The sequence below is a fragment of the Octopus bimaculoides genome, chromosome 14 (assembly GCF_046866305.1).
Source record: "Octopus bimaculoides isolate indiv1 chromosome 14, ASM4686630v1, whole genome shotgun sequence".
In the NCBI taxonomy this organism is placed as follows: domain Eukaryota; kingdom Metazoa; phylum Mollusca; class Cephalopoda; order Octopoda; family Octopodidae; genus Octopus; species Octopus bimaculoides.
The window spans coordinates 16,571,840-16,592,012 of record NC_142941.1 but is presented as its reverse complement, the minus strand read 5'-3'; the positions used below and the strand labels follow the sequence as shown (position 1 = coordinate 16,592,012).

The 20,173-nt window shown below is 35.5% G+C and overlaps 1 protein-coding gene across 1 annotated transcript in view; it reads left to right on the top strand.

Moving 5' to 3' along the window:
- LOC106867680 (dynein axonemal heavy chain 6-like) overlaps positions 1-20,173 on the top strand; it is a 367,549-nt gene that overhangs the window by 283,768 nt on the left and 63,608 nt on the right. The window contains exon 67 of the mRNA XM_089362433.1: positions 9,495-9,608. Within this exon, the coding sequence (XP_089218559.1) occupies positions 9,495-9,608 (114 nt within the window). The remainder of the gene's footprint in view (positions 1-9,494; positions 9,609-20,173) is intronic.

The following is a 20,173-nucleotide window of genomic DNA, read 5'->3' as shown; positions in this document are numbered from 1 at the left end:
ATGCTGTTCCTTTGGAGTCAGCAGTAACATGATAATAAAAATCCCTCACAAATCATATAAATTCCCAGGGCTGGTTTCCGGGTGTATATATTCTTCTCTGGAGAGGATGCTAGTCCATCATAGGATTGCTCGTTTTAGCCACCTGAGTGGACTGGAGCAGCATGAAATAAAGTGTTTTGCTCAAGAACATGTGTCACCTGTTCCAGGAATCGAAACCACCATCTTAGGATCATAAGTCCAACATCCGAACCACTAAGGTACATGCCTCCACCATCAGTGACATGGAGAGGGGGAACACACTGCATGGACTACATGCAAGCAGTCTTCCATATCAAACTGACTAGGTTTGGATCATATTGAGTACCCTGTACTGGAGAAACAGACACTGTTCCAGTGGGGTTGATGACTAGGAACTTCATCCAGGGTCATTATTGACAGACAGAGGCTTCATTCCTATTATCCATCCATCCATCCATCCATACATACATACATACATACATACATATGTACAGATGCATACATGTATGCATACCATTTTTTAATGAAAAGAAAGAAATTATCTTATTGCGAAGCGTAAGTGGTTCTGATAATTTGTAAAGTTTTAGAATATATTTGAGTATGCATTTTATAAGTGAGTATATATTGCCATGTTGACCTGTTAGCTATGGAGGAGAAAATAATGTTGATTTTCACTAAGAGTAATAGTTCTACAATGTAAATATTCTTTGCTGACAGAGAAAGCAATGTGAAGAAAATGATTATATCTTTAGGTGTATGTACGAAGTCCTTGTTTTAAGTAATGAGAAATAAAAGAGTAACTGCCGAATTCTCTTGTGTACTGAAATTTTTCCATTTTTCAAGGGTAATGTCAAAAGCAGATCCTTATAGGGTAACAGTATTTAATGCTCTTAATCTCTAACCTTAACTCTAACTCTGATCAGAAGAAATTTGCAGGGTACCTACAGCAAGTTAGTTTCAGATGAGGCTAAAGACAAGAATAATTAGTTTGTTGAGCATCTGGAAAAGGAAGAAGATGAGGTGGGGGAAGAAAAAGTCAGAAGAGGAAGGACATTTCTAAGTGAAATTCATATTTATTTTTCTGTATGTTAGACTGATGTAATTAGGGAAATTATGTTTTATACAATGCAGTTGTTTTAACTAAGAAGTTTGAGCAGAATTCTGGTCTAAGCACCCCATTATAACCCCTCATAACTTTTTCTAGTTTTGAGAATTTTCAGAAAATTTTTGTGAATTTGTGTTCTACACAAGGGAATTCATATGATTATGGAAAAACAAAATTTTTTCAAAAATGTTCACCCATAAACCCTGAAAGTTTCATACTTTTACGAAATTTTTTTAAAATCCAAGTTTGAAATATGGACAGTCCAAATTTTTTGCTTAAATCCCAGAAATAGATCACCCTTGGGTGCATCATCATTCCATTAAATGTGTTTATGGGGAGAAAAATATTGGAAAACATCGATGCATGTCAGAGAGACAAAGAAGTGAGGAAGGTATCAGGTGGTCATGAAAAGTGCCAAAGATAACAGCTAAATTGCCCTTAAATCACACATAAAAAAAAATTGTATAATCATATGAATTCCTGTGTGTAGAACACAAATTCCCAAAACTTTTCTGAAAATTCCAAAAGATAAAAAAACTTATGAGGGGTTACATGGGATACTTAAACCAGAACTCTGCCAAAATTTGACACACATTAATCACTCAGCAACTTTGTCATTAATAGCTGAGTGTATGGAATAAATATTATTGATAATGGAAAAAGAATATATTTTCATGATGGAATTATTGAGATCTTGATAGCTATTCTAGCTAGGAAAAAAAAAATTATTGTTATATGCTTATATTGTTCAATAGTAAATTTCCATGAACCTTAATAAATGATGAATGCTTTGGTAATTAAATTGTCTAGAAGCAAAACAGATTTGTTAGATTGTTAGAACTGCATAATTGCCCTGATTACTAAAAAATAAATGAATAAAAATATTAAAAAAAGATCGAATATGATATTACAATTTGTCTGACTCCAAAGATTCAATATTGAGCTTAATTAGAATGAAAATTAAGTTATACTGAATTTGGCCTTTCTAAGCAAGGTATAGATTTCTGTTCAATGAATAAGAATGTGATTTAATCATTATTATTATTATTATTATTATTATTATTATTATTATTATTATTATTAATATTATTATTATTCAGCAGTTTTATTTTTATAATGTTCTTTCACTTCACTACCGAGTGTAGCTCTGTGTGCCTTGGGTAAGTCCTGGTGTTTTTGTTATGTATTTGTCTGGATATTTTTTTATCATACGTAATGCGCCTACTATGATAGGAATTGTTTCTGTTTTTAGATTCCACATTCGAGTTACCTCTATTTCCAGATCTTTGTATTTTGAAAGTTTCTCCATTTCTTTTTGGGAAACGTTGTCATCTGCTGGTATTGATACATCAATTAGAAAGCATTGTTTTTCTTCATGATCTTTGACAGCTATATCTGACCTATTGGCCTTAATTTCTCTATCTGGTGTATTGGCATATCCCAGAGTATGGTTGCTTTCTCGTTTTCTGTGACCTTTTCTGGCATGTGCCTATACCATCTTTTTTCTGTTGTTATTCCATAGTGCTGGCATAGCTTCCAGTGTATATAGGTCCCAGCTCTGTCGTGTCTGTGAATATATTCCTTCTTAGCCAGGACTGGGCAACCAGAGATAATATGATTTATTGTTTCTTGTTCATCTCCACATATTCTGCAGTTACTTGTTATGTTTCTTTTCATTATGTGTTTTTGGTGGGGGGGGGGGGGGGCTTTGGTTTTGTGCAGCAATTAAAAATCCTTCAGTCTCTGCTTTGAGTCCTGAGCTTTTCAACCATTGCTGGGATTTTTCTCTGTCTATTTCTTTCGCATTTAGTTTAGCCCAGTATTTACCATGTAGGGGCTTTTCTTGCCATCGTTTTATCATGGTCCGTTGCTGTTCTAGTTTTAGTTTGGATTTCATTTGTTTTATAGCTTTTGTTGTTTCTTCTTCTTCTTCTTCTTCATATGTGTTAGGTAGTATGATTTCTTGTTTGTATTTGTTAGCTTCCTTAAATACGGAAAACAGTTTTTTGTTTTGCTCGTGTTTTGTAGCTATTTGTATTAGTTTCCCTTGCTTCTGGAGTAGGTATTTTTGCAGTCCTATGCTGGTTATTTTATAATAGTTTTCCAGCTGTATAAGGCCTCTACCACCTTATTATTATTATTATTATTATTATTATTATTATTATTATTATTATTATTATTATTATTCAGTAGTTTTATTTTTATAACGTGCTTTCACTTCACTACCGAGCGCAGCTCTGTGAACCTTGGGTATGTGCTGTGGTTTGCTGTGGTGCTCTTATGTTTACTGTATTGAAAGTGTTTTGCGTAGAATGTGTGCAGTACCCAGTAGTGCAATTTTCTGTATGTTATATATATTTGTAAGTCCTGGTGTTTTTGTTATGTATTTGTCTGAATATTTTTTTATTATACCTAAGGCACCTACTATGATAGGAATTGTTTCTGTTTTTAGATTCCACATTCGAGTTATTTCTATTTCCAGGTCTTTGTATTTTGAAAGTTTTTCCATTTCTTTTAGAGAAACGTTGTCATCTGCTGGTATTGAAACATCAATTAGAAGGCATTTTTTTCCTTCATGATCTTTGACAACTATATCTGGTCTATTTGCCTTAATTTCTCTATCTGTGTGTATTGGCATATCCCAGAGTATGGTTGCTTTCTCGTTTTCTGTGACCTTTTCTGGCGTGTGTTTATACCATCTTTTTTCTGTTGCTATTCCATAATGTTGGCATAGCTTCCAGTGTATATAGGTCCCAGCTCTGTCGTGTCTGTGAATATATTCCTTCTTAGCCAGGACTGGGCAGCCAGAGATAATATGATTTATTGTTTCTTGTCGATCTCCACATATTCTACAGTTACTTGTTATATTTCTTTTCATTATGTGTTTTTGGTAATTTCTGGTGGGGAGGCTTTGGTCTTGTGCAGCAATTAAAAATCCTTCAGTCTCTGCTTTGAGTCCTGAGCTTCTCAGCCATTGCTGGGATTTTTCTCTGTCTATTTCTTTCGCATTTAGTTTAGCCCAGTATTTACCATGTAGGGGCTTTTCTTGCCATCGTTTTATCATGGTCCGTTGCTGTTCTAGTTTTAGTTTGGATTTCATTTGTTTTATAGCTTTTGTTGTTTCTTCTTCTTCTTCTTCGTATTTGTTAGGTAGATTGATTTCTTGTTTGTATTTGTCAGCTTCCTTAAATACTGAAAACAGTTTTTTGTTTTGCTCGTGTTTTGTGGCTATTTGTATTAGTTTCCCTTGCTTCTGGAGTAGGTATTTTTGCAGTCCTATGGTGGTTATTTTATAATAGTTTTCTAGCTGTATAAGACCCCTGCCACCTTCTGTGCGTTGTATATATAGCCTTTCTATGTCAGATTTTGGGTGGTGCATCCTATATCCTGTCATTATTTTTCTTGTTTTCCTGTCTATTTTACATAGTTCGTTTAGTGTCCAGTTAAGGATGTTGTAGCTGTAGCTTATAACTGGGACAGCTAAAGTGTTGATACCCATTATCTTGTTTTTAGCATTGAGCTCTGTTTTTAGTATTGATCTAACTCGTCTATAGTACTCTTTCTTTATTTTTTCTTTCATTTGTGTATGTTGTATCCTATCTAGTTCATTGACTCCTAAATACTTATATGGTTGGCTTTCGTCTAGTTCTCTTATTTCATTGGCTTTATCTAGTGTTATATTGCTACTTTTAACTAATTTTCCTCTTTTCAGGGTTGCTTTGGCACATTTTTCTAATCCGAATTTCATTTCTATTTCCTTGGTAAAGCCGTGTACTGTCTGTAGTAGTGTTTCTAGCTCTTTGTCGTTTTTTGCATATAATTTTAGGTCATCCATATATAGAAGGTGGCTGACTGTTTTTCCATAGCATTTGTAACCGCATCCAGTTCTATTTAGCAATTCTGTTAAAGGTGTGAGTGCCAGGCAGAACAGGAGTGGAGAGAGCGTGTCTCCCTGGAATATTCCTCTTCTAATGGGGATGGCTTTCGTTTTCACAAGTCCCTCTTTTGTTTGGAGCTGTAGCACTGTCTGCCATTTGTTCATTGAGTGCTCTATGTATTTTATGATAATTGGTGCCACCTTGTTTATGGCTAGTGTTTCCAGAATCCACGTGTGGGGAACACTGTCGAAAGCCTTTTGGTAGTCCACCCAGGCCATACTGAGGCCTTTCTTCTTTCTGCGGCTGTCTTCAGTTATGGCTTTATTGATCAATAATTGATCTTTACAGCCGTATTATTATTATTATTATTATTATTATTATTATTATTATTATTATTATTAGTAGTAGTAGTAGTACTACTACTACTACTACTACTACTACTACTACTATTACTATTATTATTATTATTATTAAGAAGGCTTTGAGCTGGCAAAATCATTAGCATGCTGGGCGAAATGCTTAGTGGTATTTTGACTGTCGCAACATTCTGAATTCAAATTTCACTGAGGTTGACTTTGCCTTTCACCCTTTCAGAGCCAATTAAATAAGTGCCAAGTTACACAATGGGGTTTGATGTAATCAACTTAATCCCCTCTCCAAGATGCCCTTGTGGCAAATATTTGAAATCATCATCATCATCATGATTACTATCGTCATCATTATTATTACATACTGTTTTTTTTTTTTGTATTAGAGGAACAAAATGTTTACATATGTGGGGGAATGTGTTGAAATTTCAGCACTGATGTTTAATAGAGTTAATTGTTATATTATATATATATATATATATATGTATATCATCATCATCATTTGATGTCCGTCTTCCATGCATGCATGGATAGGATGGTTGACAGAAGTATTTCAAAGTTGAAATTAAGTTGATTTTTTTAACACCTTCAGATATCATGATCTAGCAGTTAATGCAGACGATAGGTTGTCAGATAGTCAGATAGCTAGATTAGATCTTTTCTAAACTGGCATCTAGTTTGAGGAGTCACTCAACTGACTTAAGGTTCTGCTTAGCTTACTCTTTCCATCCATCCATCCATCCATCCATCCATCCATCCCTCTAGCTCTAATCACAATTCTTGGGAGAGTTATGGAGGTAGAGTCTTCAGGCCCCTCCTGCATAGGATCCTATCAGAAGCAATTGTCACTAGACTTTCTGGCTGGATTTCCAAGCATGACCAACTGAGACTATGGATATTCTCTAGCCATCTCATTCCTGATCTATACATAGATTTCCTGCCAGTTGGCTTGGCTTGAAGAATCCATCCTGCAGTTGTTTCCTTCAAGACATTCTAACCAAATGTCCATAATACTGGAGTTATGACCTCTCAACACAAAGAAGTAACTTGATCAGGGATACTCTCTGATCTACTTGAAAATTAAATTTACGTTAATTTATATTTAGCTGGTATATTTAGATATTGACAACTAATGTGCATGCTGATCAAAATGTAGTCTTTAATAATTAAAATAACTAAACAATAAATGATTTCATACTGAGACTTCAACATGAGCTATGACACTCTTCAGGAAAAGAAATTGTATTTTTTTTTTTATAAAGAAAGCATTTCCTAAAAATGGATATGAGACATTATGGCACAGCTGTTTTGGTGCTGCTTATTTGGCATGGTTGCATCAATGCTGACTTATTTAATACCAGTCATTTAATTGTTTCTCTTGTTTTAATGTTGCTCTTATTCTCAACCCCCTCTCTCTTTTTCATATCATTGTTTCTATCTGCGTTTTTTTCTTTTACTTTTACTTGTTTCAGCCATAAGACTGTGGCCATGCTGTGACTCTACCTTTAAAAGTTTTTCGGCGAATTAATTAACCCCAGTACTGTTCTTTTTCTTTTTAAGCCTGGTACTTATTCTATTGGTTCCTTTTGCTGGACTGCTAAGTTATGGGGGGGTGGGGGACAAACAGATACAAAAACACATAGGCACACACATATGTATATGTATGTGTGTGTGTGTATATATATTTATAAATATATGAGAGGCCTGTTCCAGTTTCTATCTACCAAATCCACTCATAAGCTTTTGGTCATTTTGAGGCTCTAGTAGAAGATATTTGCCCAGGATATTACACAGTGGCATTGAACCCAGAACCATGTGGTTGGGAAGCAGGCTTTTTACCACAGAGCTGTGCCTGCACCTGTATGTCTATATTTCTGCATGTTTCTCTGTGTGTGTGTGTGTGTGTGTGTGTGTGTGTGTGTGTGTGTGTGTGTGTGTGTGTATTTGCCTCATGCCAAAATATACTGCTGCCAAAAGAGGTTGGATGTCTAGTCAGTTGTACGAAATCATTTCAACTTACCTGGGAATATAAGTTGGCCCTGAAGTTAACTAAGGAATTAAACCAAGAGATCAGCTTCAGACTCCAGTTAATAACATGTTGTTATAGAGATGCTGTAGGTAGTTGTTACACAATGTGGAACAAAAGGAAAACCTGCCTCATCATAACTATTAAATTTCTATATGAATTATTCAATCAGTTAACTGCTCATTAATAGTTTGATAACAAGTGGATGAAGAACACAAGGTATAATATAGCATCAGTTCAGTGCATCGTGTTTCTGGCTCATATTTAGCTGGGTTTGTCATTGTCGTCACCACTCCTAACCATCACCATCACCATCACCACCACCATCATCATTATCATCACAATCATCATCATTATCATCGTCATCGTCGGCGTCATCATCATCATCATCATCATTACTATCATCATCATTATCATTCTGATGTCCACTTTCCAATGCTTGCATGAGCCAGATGGAATTTGAATTCTATGGCTGGATGCCCTTCCTGTTACTTGCCTTCATCTCCTCCATCTAAGTAAGGTAATATTCATCCCTGACCAGACATGTTTTCATCGAAGATTGGAAATGAAGGACACTGCTTGTATGATGGTGACACTCACTTACAACTGTCATGCAATGTCAAAGCAAGGGGACAGTAACACACACAAATAACCATTCACCCAGCCACCCAAACACAGACATACATTTACCTCCTCCTCCTCTTCCTCCTCCTTCGTTGTCGTCGTCGTCGCCACCGCAATAAAGAAATAAGAATTGTTAGCATGCTGGGCAAAATACTTAGCAACATTTCGTCCACCTTTATGCTCTGAGTTATGATCTCGAAGCAGATGATAAAGCTATAAATGATAGCATGCATGCATGTATGTGTGTATTCATTGTCATCGTCATCATCATCATCATCATCATCATCATCATCATCATCTAATGTCCATTTTCCATGCTGGCATGGGTTGGACGGCTTGACAGAAGCTGGCAAGGCCAGGTTGCACCAGGTTTCATCATCGAGTTTGGCTTAGTTTCTACGGCTGGATGCTCTTCCTGATGCTGACCACTTCGCAAGTGTACGGGGTGCTTTTTTACACAGCACCATCATCGGTGCTTTTATGTGGCACCAGCACCCGTGCTTTTTAAGCAACACCATCACAAGTGTTTTTTAAGTGGCACCATCACCAGTGCTTTTATGTGGCACCAGCACCCGTGCTTTTTAAGCAACACCATCACAAGTGTTTTTTAAGTGGCACCATCACCAGTGCTTTTATGTGGCACCAGCACCCGTGCTTTTTAAGCAACACCATCACAAGTGTTTTTTAAGTGGCACCATCACCAGTGCTTTTATGTGGCACCAGCACCCGTGCTTTTTAAGCAACACCATCACAAGTGTTTTTTAAGTGGCACCATCACCAGTGCTTTTATGTGGCACCAGCACCCGTGCTTTTTAAGCAACACCATCACAAGTGTTTTTTAAGTGGCACCATCACCAGTGCTTTTATGTGGCACCAGCACCCGTGCTTTTTAAGCAACACCATCACAAGTGTTTTTTAAGTGGCACCATCACCAGTGCTTTTATGTGGCACCATGTACCAACCATTGCTTTTTTCGTAGCAGCATCACCAGTGTTTTTTAAGTGGCACCAGTACTAATGCTTTTTACATGGCACCAAACACCCACACCAATGTTTATGAGGACACCTTGGCATATGAGGACATATGTGTGTGTGTGTGTGTGTGTGTGTGTGTGTGTGTTCATGTTTGTATGCATGCATGCTTTCTAATCTATTATAGTTGACAGTCAAATAAAAGATGTTCCTGATCTTTGAATAAATATTTTATTTCCATGACCACTGATTCTTCTTATTCCATCTGGCATTGGTTGACTTGTATTTAATTGATTATTTCTCTTACTAATCTATTCGCATGCCTGGGAGCCTTGCAAAACCTGCAAAGATATCCTTCAGTGTAGTCATAGCTGTTAATATTTAATGAAAAATGATAGGATCCTCTAGGTAGAGGCTTCTATCATTTTTCATCTTCTATGTCAGTTAATACGATTTTAAATTAATGATCAGTAACAAAATTTCCTTCTTTTTGTCTTTTTTCAGGTAAATTCTCTTCATAATATAGAGGAATTGGGATGGGCTGACAGTGATGATTATGATAATCAGTTAACTCCTTTCCAGAAACTAATCTTCATCAAAACATTCCAAGAAGAGAAGGTAAAACCCTTGTTGTATTTTTATACTTAGGTAACATTAGCCCTTTAGCATTTAAACTGGCTGTATCCAGCCCAAATATTCTACCTGTTTTATGTCCTAACTGGCCAGATCCAACATCTCATACCTACCCTACAATGTCATGCGGGAACCAAACAATCAGATCATTGAAATCTTGAAGCTACGAGATAATGCATGAGTAATTCAAAACAATGTGAATGAATATTAGATTTGACAGTAATCTGAATGCTAAAAGGTGAGATCTGTCTATGAAAACAGTTCTCCTGTGATTCTGTCTCATTTCATATCAACTCTCCATCTTTGTGTCATTGTTTCAACTAGACTTAGAACAAAACTATTTTCTATCAATGACTAATTACATCCTTTCATATATATATATATATATATATATAGGCACAGGAGTGGCTGTGTGGTAAGTAGCTTGCTTACATGGTTCTGGGTTCAGTCCCACTGCGTGACACCTTGGACAAGTGTCTTCTACTATAGCCTTATGAGTGGATTTGGTAGACGCAAACTGAAAGAAGCCCGTCGTATATATGTATATATATATATATATATATATATATATATATATGTATGTGTGTGTATATGTTTGTGTGTCTGTGTTTGTCCCCCTAACATCGCTTGACAACCAATGCTAGTGTGTTTACGTCCCCGTAACTTAGCGGTTCGGCAAAAGAGACCGGTAGAATAAGTACTAGGCTTCCAAAGAATAAGTCCTGGGGTCGATTTGCTCGACTAAAGGCGGTGCTCCAGCATGGCCGCAGTCTAATGACTGAAACAATTAAAAGAGAAAGTAAAGAGTAAAGAAAATATATATAATCACCTACATCCCTACCTCTGATCATATCTCTCACCACACCCTTTCACAAACTTTCCTGCTCTCCCTCTCTCCCTCTCTCTCTCTCTCTCTCTCTCTCTCTCTCTCTCCCCCCCCCTCACCTTTTCCACTGTCTCCATTCCTCTCATATTCACCCTTTTGTATCCTGAGGATACTTCCTTGCACCCTTTCACCACCATACTCTCTCCTTATCCAAGTAGGGATAGCCACGTATCTCCTCAACTGCAAGACACCTGTTCCTATCCCTCTATCATACTTTTGCCTTTCAACACCTAGCAGAAGCCTCATTCTTCAGTACTGCCCCCCCCCCCCACTTCTCACTCAAGGGGTCTTTTCTTGCAAATTACTTGGCAACTTCACAAGTGATAGTGATACGAAAAAGCCCCCAGCACACTCTCTGATGTGGTTGGCATTAGGAAGGGCATCCAGCCATAAAGACCATGCCAAAGCAGGCATTAGAGCTTGATGCAGTCTTCTAACCAACTGGATCTTATCAAACAAAACAACTTATACCAGCATAAAATACATATGCTAAATGATGATGATGATGATGATGATGAATGTAGCACTGAATTATCCAATGTGATTTTTCAATGTGACCTCAGGATTTCTGCATTTTTTGTTCGGTTCCTTTAACCTATTTTGTGTCTTGTTGCTATTTTGTGCATTGCGGTTGCTATTATTAATATTCCTTCGGATTTTGTTTATTTTTTTTCCTATTTTCCCATTTTATCTTGACAACTGGTGTTGGTGTGTTTACAGTCCTGTAACTTAGTGGTTTGACAAAAAAAAAACCGATAAAATAAGTACTATACTTAAAAAATAAATAAGTCCTAGGGTCGATTTGTTCGACTAAAACCCTTCAAGGCAGTGTCCCAGCATAGCTGCAGCCAAATGACTGGAACTAGTAAAAGGTAAACAAGCATTACATTTGTATATATAATAATAATAATAATAATAATAATAATAATAATAATAATGATGATGATGAAATTATTGTGTATAGTGCTCAGGTGCACTACAGTGGGGTATAGTAATTTGAATGCTAAAAGATAAAATGTATTTTGGAAGGAATAGCAAGTTCTTGTAATTGGAATTCCACTAAGGGGAAATTACACTTCACCTCTTTCACTGATTATCTATCAAATAATCTTATTAAATTAACTATTAGCATTACAGGAGTCAAGCAAATTGACTTAGTAGGTGAGACGTAAAGTTTTGTGTGGAGTGTTTGAAAGAATTTGAATGTCTTTATAATAAAAGGAAGACTGTTGACCCATGGCTTTAATCATATTGGATGTAAATTGTGGTCTGCTAATGAAACTGAAAGTTATTGAATTTGAATGTTATAAGGTTTCCGAAATAGTAATGACACCTCACAGGATTTAGACTGAAAGAAAAGCTGAAGTGATGTATGTATGTACGTATGTGTGTATGTATGTATGTATGTATGTATGTATGTATGTATGTATGTCATCAGTATTTACTCAGGGTAGGCAGTTGGTGACCTTTATGTAGTAAAACACAGATGTGTGACTGAGTTGAAGGCAGATTTACTTCTGCCTTTATAGCTTGTAAAGAAAACGGTGTTGTAGGAGTGCATGCAGCACGTGTACTACATCAGTATCATGCGTAGCTTAAATACTGAGATTGAAAAGCAGGGGCGAATTATGCCTACCTAATCAACAAATAAAACATTTTGCATTTTATGCATAATAATCAGTATAACCTTCATAATTTTATTGAATTAGGTGCATATTTTGCCATAAAAGAAAAATGTTGCTATCGATCCATTTTATTCAAGGTAGGCAATGCCTACCTTGCCTACCTAGGTGGCACATTCCTGATATATATATATATATATATACAGAGGTGGGCACTGTTAATCAAAAAGTTAGCCTCAGTAATTGTTAATCCATTAACCAAAAAGTTAACTTCATTGATCATCAATCTTTTTATTCTTTGAAAATGTAATGGAAGTTAACGTTAATCCGTTAACATTAACATTTATTGAAAAAAGGCATAACTACAGTTTAATACCTCCTCCAACCTTGTTGCTTCAGAACTTCCAGAAAAATGGATACATTTTTTATGAAACTTTCACAAAATAATTGCTTATATCCTGTCTCAGAGCAATTCATTTCGCTATTTTCCCACACCAGGATACTAGGGTATTATATATTTTAAATACTCCTTATTGCTAGGGTAATAAGAGATTTCATATTCATACGAAATCTTTCACCATACATGTATGTTAAAAACAACAATGTAATACATGTATTCATCAAGACAGACACGTATTATTTCCATTGTATTTGTCTATATATTTTTTTCAAATGTCCCTGGAATTACGGTGAAATACGATAATTAGCAGTTTGTTCTAATTTAATCTAAATATACAATCAGGCTTCAACTAGTTAGTACCATAAACGTTATGTATATATGTATATAAAGATTTGTTGGAAAAATTTTTTTTCTGAGAGGTTGGGGAGAGGAATTTTCTTCCTCATAACTTTCTGGAAAATTGGTATTTTTTAATGAAATTTTGTATAAATACCATACAAACAGTGTATATTATGATTACAAAGAAATTTTTAGGCAAAAGTTTTGGAAGGGGGCTGGGGGGAGGAGTTTCTGGAAAACAGAGTTTTGGATCAGACAGCCCACATAAGTTGGGCTTTCTCCATTTTGACAGGGATTTTTTCCAATGTTTTTCACCAAAGTCTTCCGAATGATGGGAGGCTTCTTTTTACGAAGAAAAAAGAAATAAATTTAAAAAATTTCTTTCTTTCACACCTGCCACTCTCTCACCACCCAAGTCTGAAACGATTTTGGCTATTTTTTTCTTTTTCACTGCGCACTTAAAACTTGTGAGAGAAACATTTTTGGTTTTAAAACAAATTGTTAATAATTTCAGAGGAAAATGTATGATTTAAGGGAGATCTGGTTGTTGTTTCTAGCACATTCCCAAACCTCTCTCCTCATTTCTTTCTTACTCACACATCTCTCTTTTACTCTCTTTAACTTGTTTCAGTCATATGACTGCGGCCATGCTGGAGCACCGCCTTTAGTCGAGCAAATCGACCCCAGGACTTATTCTTTGGATGCTTAGTACTTATTCTATCGGTCTCTTTTGCCGAACCGCTAAGTTACGGGGACCTAAACACACCACCATCGGTTGTCAAGTGATGTTGGGAGGACAAACACAGACACACAAACATATACACACATATACATATATATATATATATACATATATACGACAGGCTTCTTTCAGTTTCTGTCTACCAAATCCACTCACAAGGCTTTGGTCGGCCCGAGGCTATAGTAGAAGACACCTACCCAAGGTGCCATGCAGTGGAACCCGGAACCATGTGGTTGGTAAGCTAGCTACTTACCACACAGCCACTCCTGCGCCTATTGATATTTTTCAATATTTTGTCACTCCATAAACAAATTTTATGGAATGATGATGTCAAAGTAACACATGTGTAATCCCAACTGAGCGAGGCCATGTTGTGTGTGTGTGTGTAAGAAAAAAAACCACCTAAAAACATTTTTAGTGTTCATATTAATCTGCCAAATGTAATGCTTATTTAGTTCAATGCCAAGCAAGGCATTGAGGTGAATTATGACACCTGAAAAAGGCTGAAGTGTATACAGCTAAAATGTAGTGAAAGTAACAACAAAGACGAGAACACTGCTCCTACCTAACACAAAATATCTCTATTACGTGTTGCATACTATGGCTGTCCATAGCCTAAAGAGGCAAAATGTTACTGATGGAATAAAGGCATGTGTCTCTGAACACTTTTTAAATTTTTTATGTGCCCTTTTAAAGCCTAGCCAGGCTCATGGGCCCGGTTTCCCGGTTTCTATGGCGTATGTGTCCCCCCCCTCCAGCTGGACGGGACGCCAGTCCATCGTAGCTTTACTCAAGAAACAGGAAGAAAGAGTGAGAGAAAGTTGGGCGAAAGAGTACAACAGGGGTCACCACCACCCATGCTGGAGCCTCGTGGAACTTTAGGTGTTTTTTCTCAATAAACACACACAACGCCTGGTCTGGGAATCGAAACTGCGATCCTCCGACCGCGAGTCCGCTGCCCTAACCACTGGGCCATTGCGCCTCTACCTCTGAAGACTTACTAAAAAAAAAAAGGTACCTGTCATTGCTACATTTGAACAAAAGAGTGCCTCTGTGTTGCTTTAAGAGAACAATCATTTGACAGCATTGCTTGGAATCGAGATGCAGTCATCATGTGTGTATGGATGGATACAGTTGGCTTTTACTATAGCCCCAGGCTGCCCAAAGCCTTGTGTAGTAGACAGAAAAATAACCTTGTTTAATATGTTGTGTGTGTGAGTGTGTGTATGTGTGTGTGTGCTTAGGTGTGCATATGTGTATGTTTGTGTCTGCTTTTCTTGACATTGTATGTAAATGCATGTAAATGAGTGCTGCCAGTCATACAAACTTCAGCAAAAACATGTCCAGCCATGGCGACATGAAACAAATATGGGTTGGCAACAGGAAGCAAATCTCTCTCAACAAATTCTATCTGATCCACACAAACTTGGAAGAAACGTAGACATTAAAATGATGATGTGTGTGTGTGTGTATATATATATATTTTCTCATTATTTCTATGTATGTATGTATGTATGTATGTATGTATGTATGTATGTATGTATGTATGCATGTATGTATGTATGTATGTATGTATCTATCTATCTATCTATCTATCTATCTGTCTATCTATTTATCTAATATATATATATATATATATATATATATATATATATATATATATATATATATATATATATATATATATATATATATATATATATATATATATATTAACATATATATATATTAACATATATATATATATAGATTCAAGGTTGAATATGGTACTTATGCGTAGGCACCCGAATATCAAGATGGATTTATGTATTCTTCCTCCCACTTGGATTTTTATGTATTCTCTCTCCCACTTGGATTTGAAATGTTGCCACGTTTATAATATGTCTTTTCTACTGTAATTTTCTGCATTTTCGTGCAGCTGAAGATTGCTCTTCATATTGCATTTAATGTAATGCTCGCATTACTTAAATAAATTGGAGTAGCATGAAACGTGCGTACTGCAATCACCTTTGAAATCCGTGTTGCTTATTTTTTTATATATATATATATATATATATATATATATATAGGTATATATATATATTTATATCTATATATATGGCGCCTCTGGTATAAGAAATTCTTCTAAATATCTAATAGTACATATAATTACTCACTCTCCTCTCTTCCCATTTTTTTCTTCTTATAGATGTACACACACACATATGAATGTATAATATATGTTATATATATAAAATGAAAGAGAGGGAGAGAAATATATATATATATATACACTCACACACATGCACAAACACTATGCATGCATATATATTTCTTGTCATTTTAAACTATATATATATATTTTTCAAGCTGGAGTAGTTATTAAGAATATTTTAATTGGAATCTTGGAAATATTACTTTGTCGTCTTTATATGTTCTCAACTCTCATTTGTTTAGTTCTGTAAATTCTTGTATATATATATTTTTCTCCTAAACCGACAAGATGTCTGAACTAGGGATGAATTGCTCATTCAAAATCATTTTAATTAGAACATCTCAGTTATATGAATTAACTAACCAAACAGACAAAAAAAAAAAAACTCCAAGAAAACAAAAAAATATTACAACGGAAACACAACAACTAAAACTAAAACAAGACAAAAATTATTATTAAAACAAACAGTTTGGGAGAAAATATTTTTGTAGGGAAAATGTAAACATTGTATCAAAGCTCTTTGGCTTACAAATTAGTTTAGTTTATTTACAAGAAGAGACAATCCTGAAAAGGTAAAAAAACAAAAATATTTTCTTTATTTTAAAGACAGTAAAGAAAGAAAAAGGTTGGTTTAACAAAGATGTAATCAATAGGATAGACAACAACACCAGAATAACAATCATATAGGCTTAAAGTGTCAATTATAAATAACCTATCCATTTTCTTGAAATCCTTTTGTATTAATTCTTCCTATTAATTCATCTCACTGACTGTGTGTATTAGAGATGTTAACTTAGAATTTGGTATTAAACTTGTAAACTTGTACTTGATTTAGGTTCTTCACAGGCAAGCATTTTCTGCATCTTTTCTATTTACAACTTTGAAATTTGTGTGTTATATAAATTGTTTACAGGGATTTTTGTTAGAGATAATGGTTACCTTTTTAATTTTTTTACCTGTTTCAGTCATTAAACTGTAGTTATCCTGGGGCACTGTTTTGAAGAATTTTTAGTTGAATATATCAACTCCAGTATGGGGATGCAAACATACCAGCACTGGTTGTCAAGCATTGGGGGTGGGGATGGAGACAAGCACAAACAAATACACACACACACATAAATATACATATATAGATATATATATATGACAGGCTTCTTTTAGTTTCCATCCACCAAATCCACTCACAAGGCTTTGGTCAGCTGGAGGTTATAGTAAAAGACACTTGCCCAAAGTGCTATGTGGTGGGACTGAACCCAAAACCATGTGGTTGGGCAGTAAGCTTCTTACCAAATTTCTTTCTGGTTCTGAGTATGAATGGAAGCTGCATTTTCGTAGTGGGGCTCTGGTTTGTGAATTCCAGAGTTTCAAAGAATGTGGAACCACCTCTTAACCATCATTGTTTGCAGATCTACTCTGACCTGGAGTAGTTGCATCTGTCAAGATCCCAGCTATAGGTTAATTTGTATGTTATGGAATTTTGTCTGGAAGATGGTCACTCACAGACATTCCAACAAACCCAGGCTATATAAATTCCTCAGCTGCTCATCTAAGAGAAGATAACTCCATACAAATCTTGCAACCTGATAGCTACTGGGCTCAAGGAACTCGTTGCACCAGACCAACACAAGTTTGTATGATGAGAGAGTGGGACTGGTTCTGCACAAACAAAGCCTGTTATAGTAGTAGTCATCTTGCAGGTTATTCAACAAACCAAAACACCAACCACCACCTTAGCCATCATCATCTTCATATGTCCAGTGGCAATAGAGAAAGGGGCAGTGGAGGAAAGGTAGGGGATGCTATGGAAGTCTCCAGCTTGGACCTTACACATAAGTTATAATAGGATGTTGGTTACTTTCCTCAGACCTGATGTAGATGCAGATTTCATTTACTGCATCTTGTTGAATCCTCATTCATCAAAGCAACAGGAGTCCATTCATAATATCTTAATGCAAACTAAATCTGTCCTTGATTTAAGTTGTCCAATGTGATTTTGTGAGTTAAAACAATTATGTAGGTAATTACTGAGCACAGATTTCGAAATTGAAATATGTTGAGATGAACTGTTTCTTTTTTGTTGTGTGTGGCTTAGCTTCTGACATAGATGCTTATAGTTAGTTTTTAGATTTTGTAACTCTACATCTGATTTTGTCTCCTTTAAATACTCTTTGTGCTGGCTCATTTGATAAAGTGCACCAAATAGTTTGCCAGAAATATTTTGGCAAAAAATACAAAAATATTTTCAGGATATCATGATTTATAAACATATAGGCACAGGCATGGCTGTGCAGATACTCGACTGTTAGAAATAGCAGCAGTGAGATGAGTCACTGCTATCTCTAATTGTCAAGTATCCATCACTGATGAAATCAAAGGAGACTGAAATCACATGATCTGGTGATCTCAGTGCTGGGGTATAAACAACCAAGCATATTTGGTTGTTTATACCTTATGTGAGAGTTTCTTTCATGGTAAATACTGCAGTAAAGAATTGTCTACATTCCAATTACCCATATAGCTATAAGTCCTGACTACCTGTGCACTCCACTGACCTCCACTATATATTTTGGAGAATATGTATATTGGTGCTCACTAAATTTTATTATGTTTAAATGTGAAGTTGGTGTGATAAAAAAAAAAATTCCTCACCTCTCTGCTTTGAAGACTAGTATCTAATGTGAGATATGCATCCTGAGAGTGTCACAGATAACTGAAAATTCTATTACTCAGTTCACTGTCTCTTAAATATGATAATGTCTACTAACATATCAGTCACTACTATCATTTATACAACTGTCACTACAGTTAGCCAATTCTGACTCATTGCTCTCTTCATATAGAAGTTCATGAAAGGCTTGTTGATTGAAATGTTCAGTAGTTATAACTGCACCATTAAACTGCTGGGAGTGTTTGCTTCATTTAGTTTTTAATTGCTCGTGTTTTTTTTGTCTCTTTGTTGTTTCTGTTATATTCCCCACCAAACCAAACTAGGGATAAATTGCTCACTCAATCCCACATTAGTTATGTTGATTTCTTCAATAGACTACCCGGATGCCATAACCTTACTTTAACAACTGTTTCACTTCATCCTCATCCATCCACCTCTTATGATGGATGTGAAGAACAACCAGATGAGGTAATTTCCTTGGTTAAACCTTTAGCATTGACATTATTCTATCAAACGTAATGCTTATTTATTCACATTCCTTTGAATTAATCATGCATTACCTGGGTCTTTGAGATTTTGATGATGTGACTGTATATTTCTAGAATGACATTTCAGAGTAGGTGTGAGAGGCTGGATCTGGCCAGTTTGAAGATAAAACAGGTAGAATGTTTGGGCCAGATATGGTTGGTTTTAATGCTAAAGGCTTAAGGATTAGTAAAATTGGATGATTTGTCATTAAAAAAAAAAACAGGCCAATACAACAACATAGCAAGGTCTGTCATGCCTATTTGTTTTATAGACACCATCTTTTCCCCTTTAATTTTGATAGTTTTATTTGATGGTTCATTGAATGCTAACACTTCATCCATATAGCCTTTTAGCCAAATTCATAATTTGTTTCCTTCTTGATTCGTAACATATTTATGAAACTCTATGTTTTTTTTTGATTTTTGTCTTTGTATTTTTCATGCAATTCTTGTTTTTATTCACATGCCTGTGTTGTTCGTCTGCAAACTCATCTGCTAATATATTTTAGATTTTCTGCTAATCCCCTTGATTCGCACACTGTCAACATTCTTGAGACTTTATATCCCATTCTTCATTGATTCAGAATTTTATAAGGATGACACATGTTTGCTCAGACAGTGTTGTCCGAGTGTTGTTATTTGTTGATTAAATATATTTATAAAACTAACCATTCCTTTGGTATACCATATAAATCAAGGGAAACTATAAATGCATAACTAAGGAATAAGATAAGAGCGCTTAACTTGAATTAACAAAATAAAGGGATTTATAAACAAAATTGTAAACACAACCAACTCCCTTGTATAAATAAGTATGGAGTAATAACTACCAGCTGTATTCATTGTTGCAACCCATTAAAAGATGATGCCTTAATTGAAAGTTGAATTTTAATTAATATAAAAACTTTACTGGACATGTATTTCCCACTAGGTTTTCAGGTGAAACTCCTGGCACATGTCTGTACTATCCCAAAAGGTTGATAAGGATACGACTGATACAAACACTTATGTGTTACTTGTAATTTCTAGTTCATTCTGTCTGTTTGCATCATCTTGCAACAATAATACTAGTTTTATTTTCCTTCATTTAAATTTAAAATTAGCTTGATCTTCTTAACATTAAAATCACATTAATCTTTACATTTGTTGTGTTGACGCCCCCAGACGAAGTA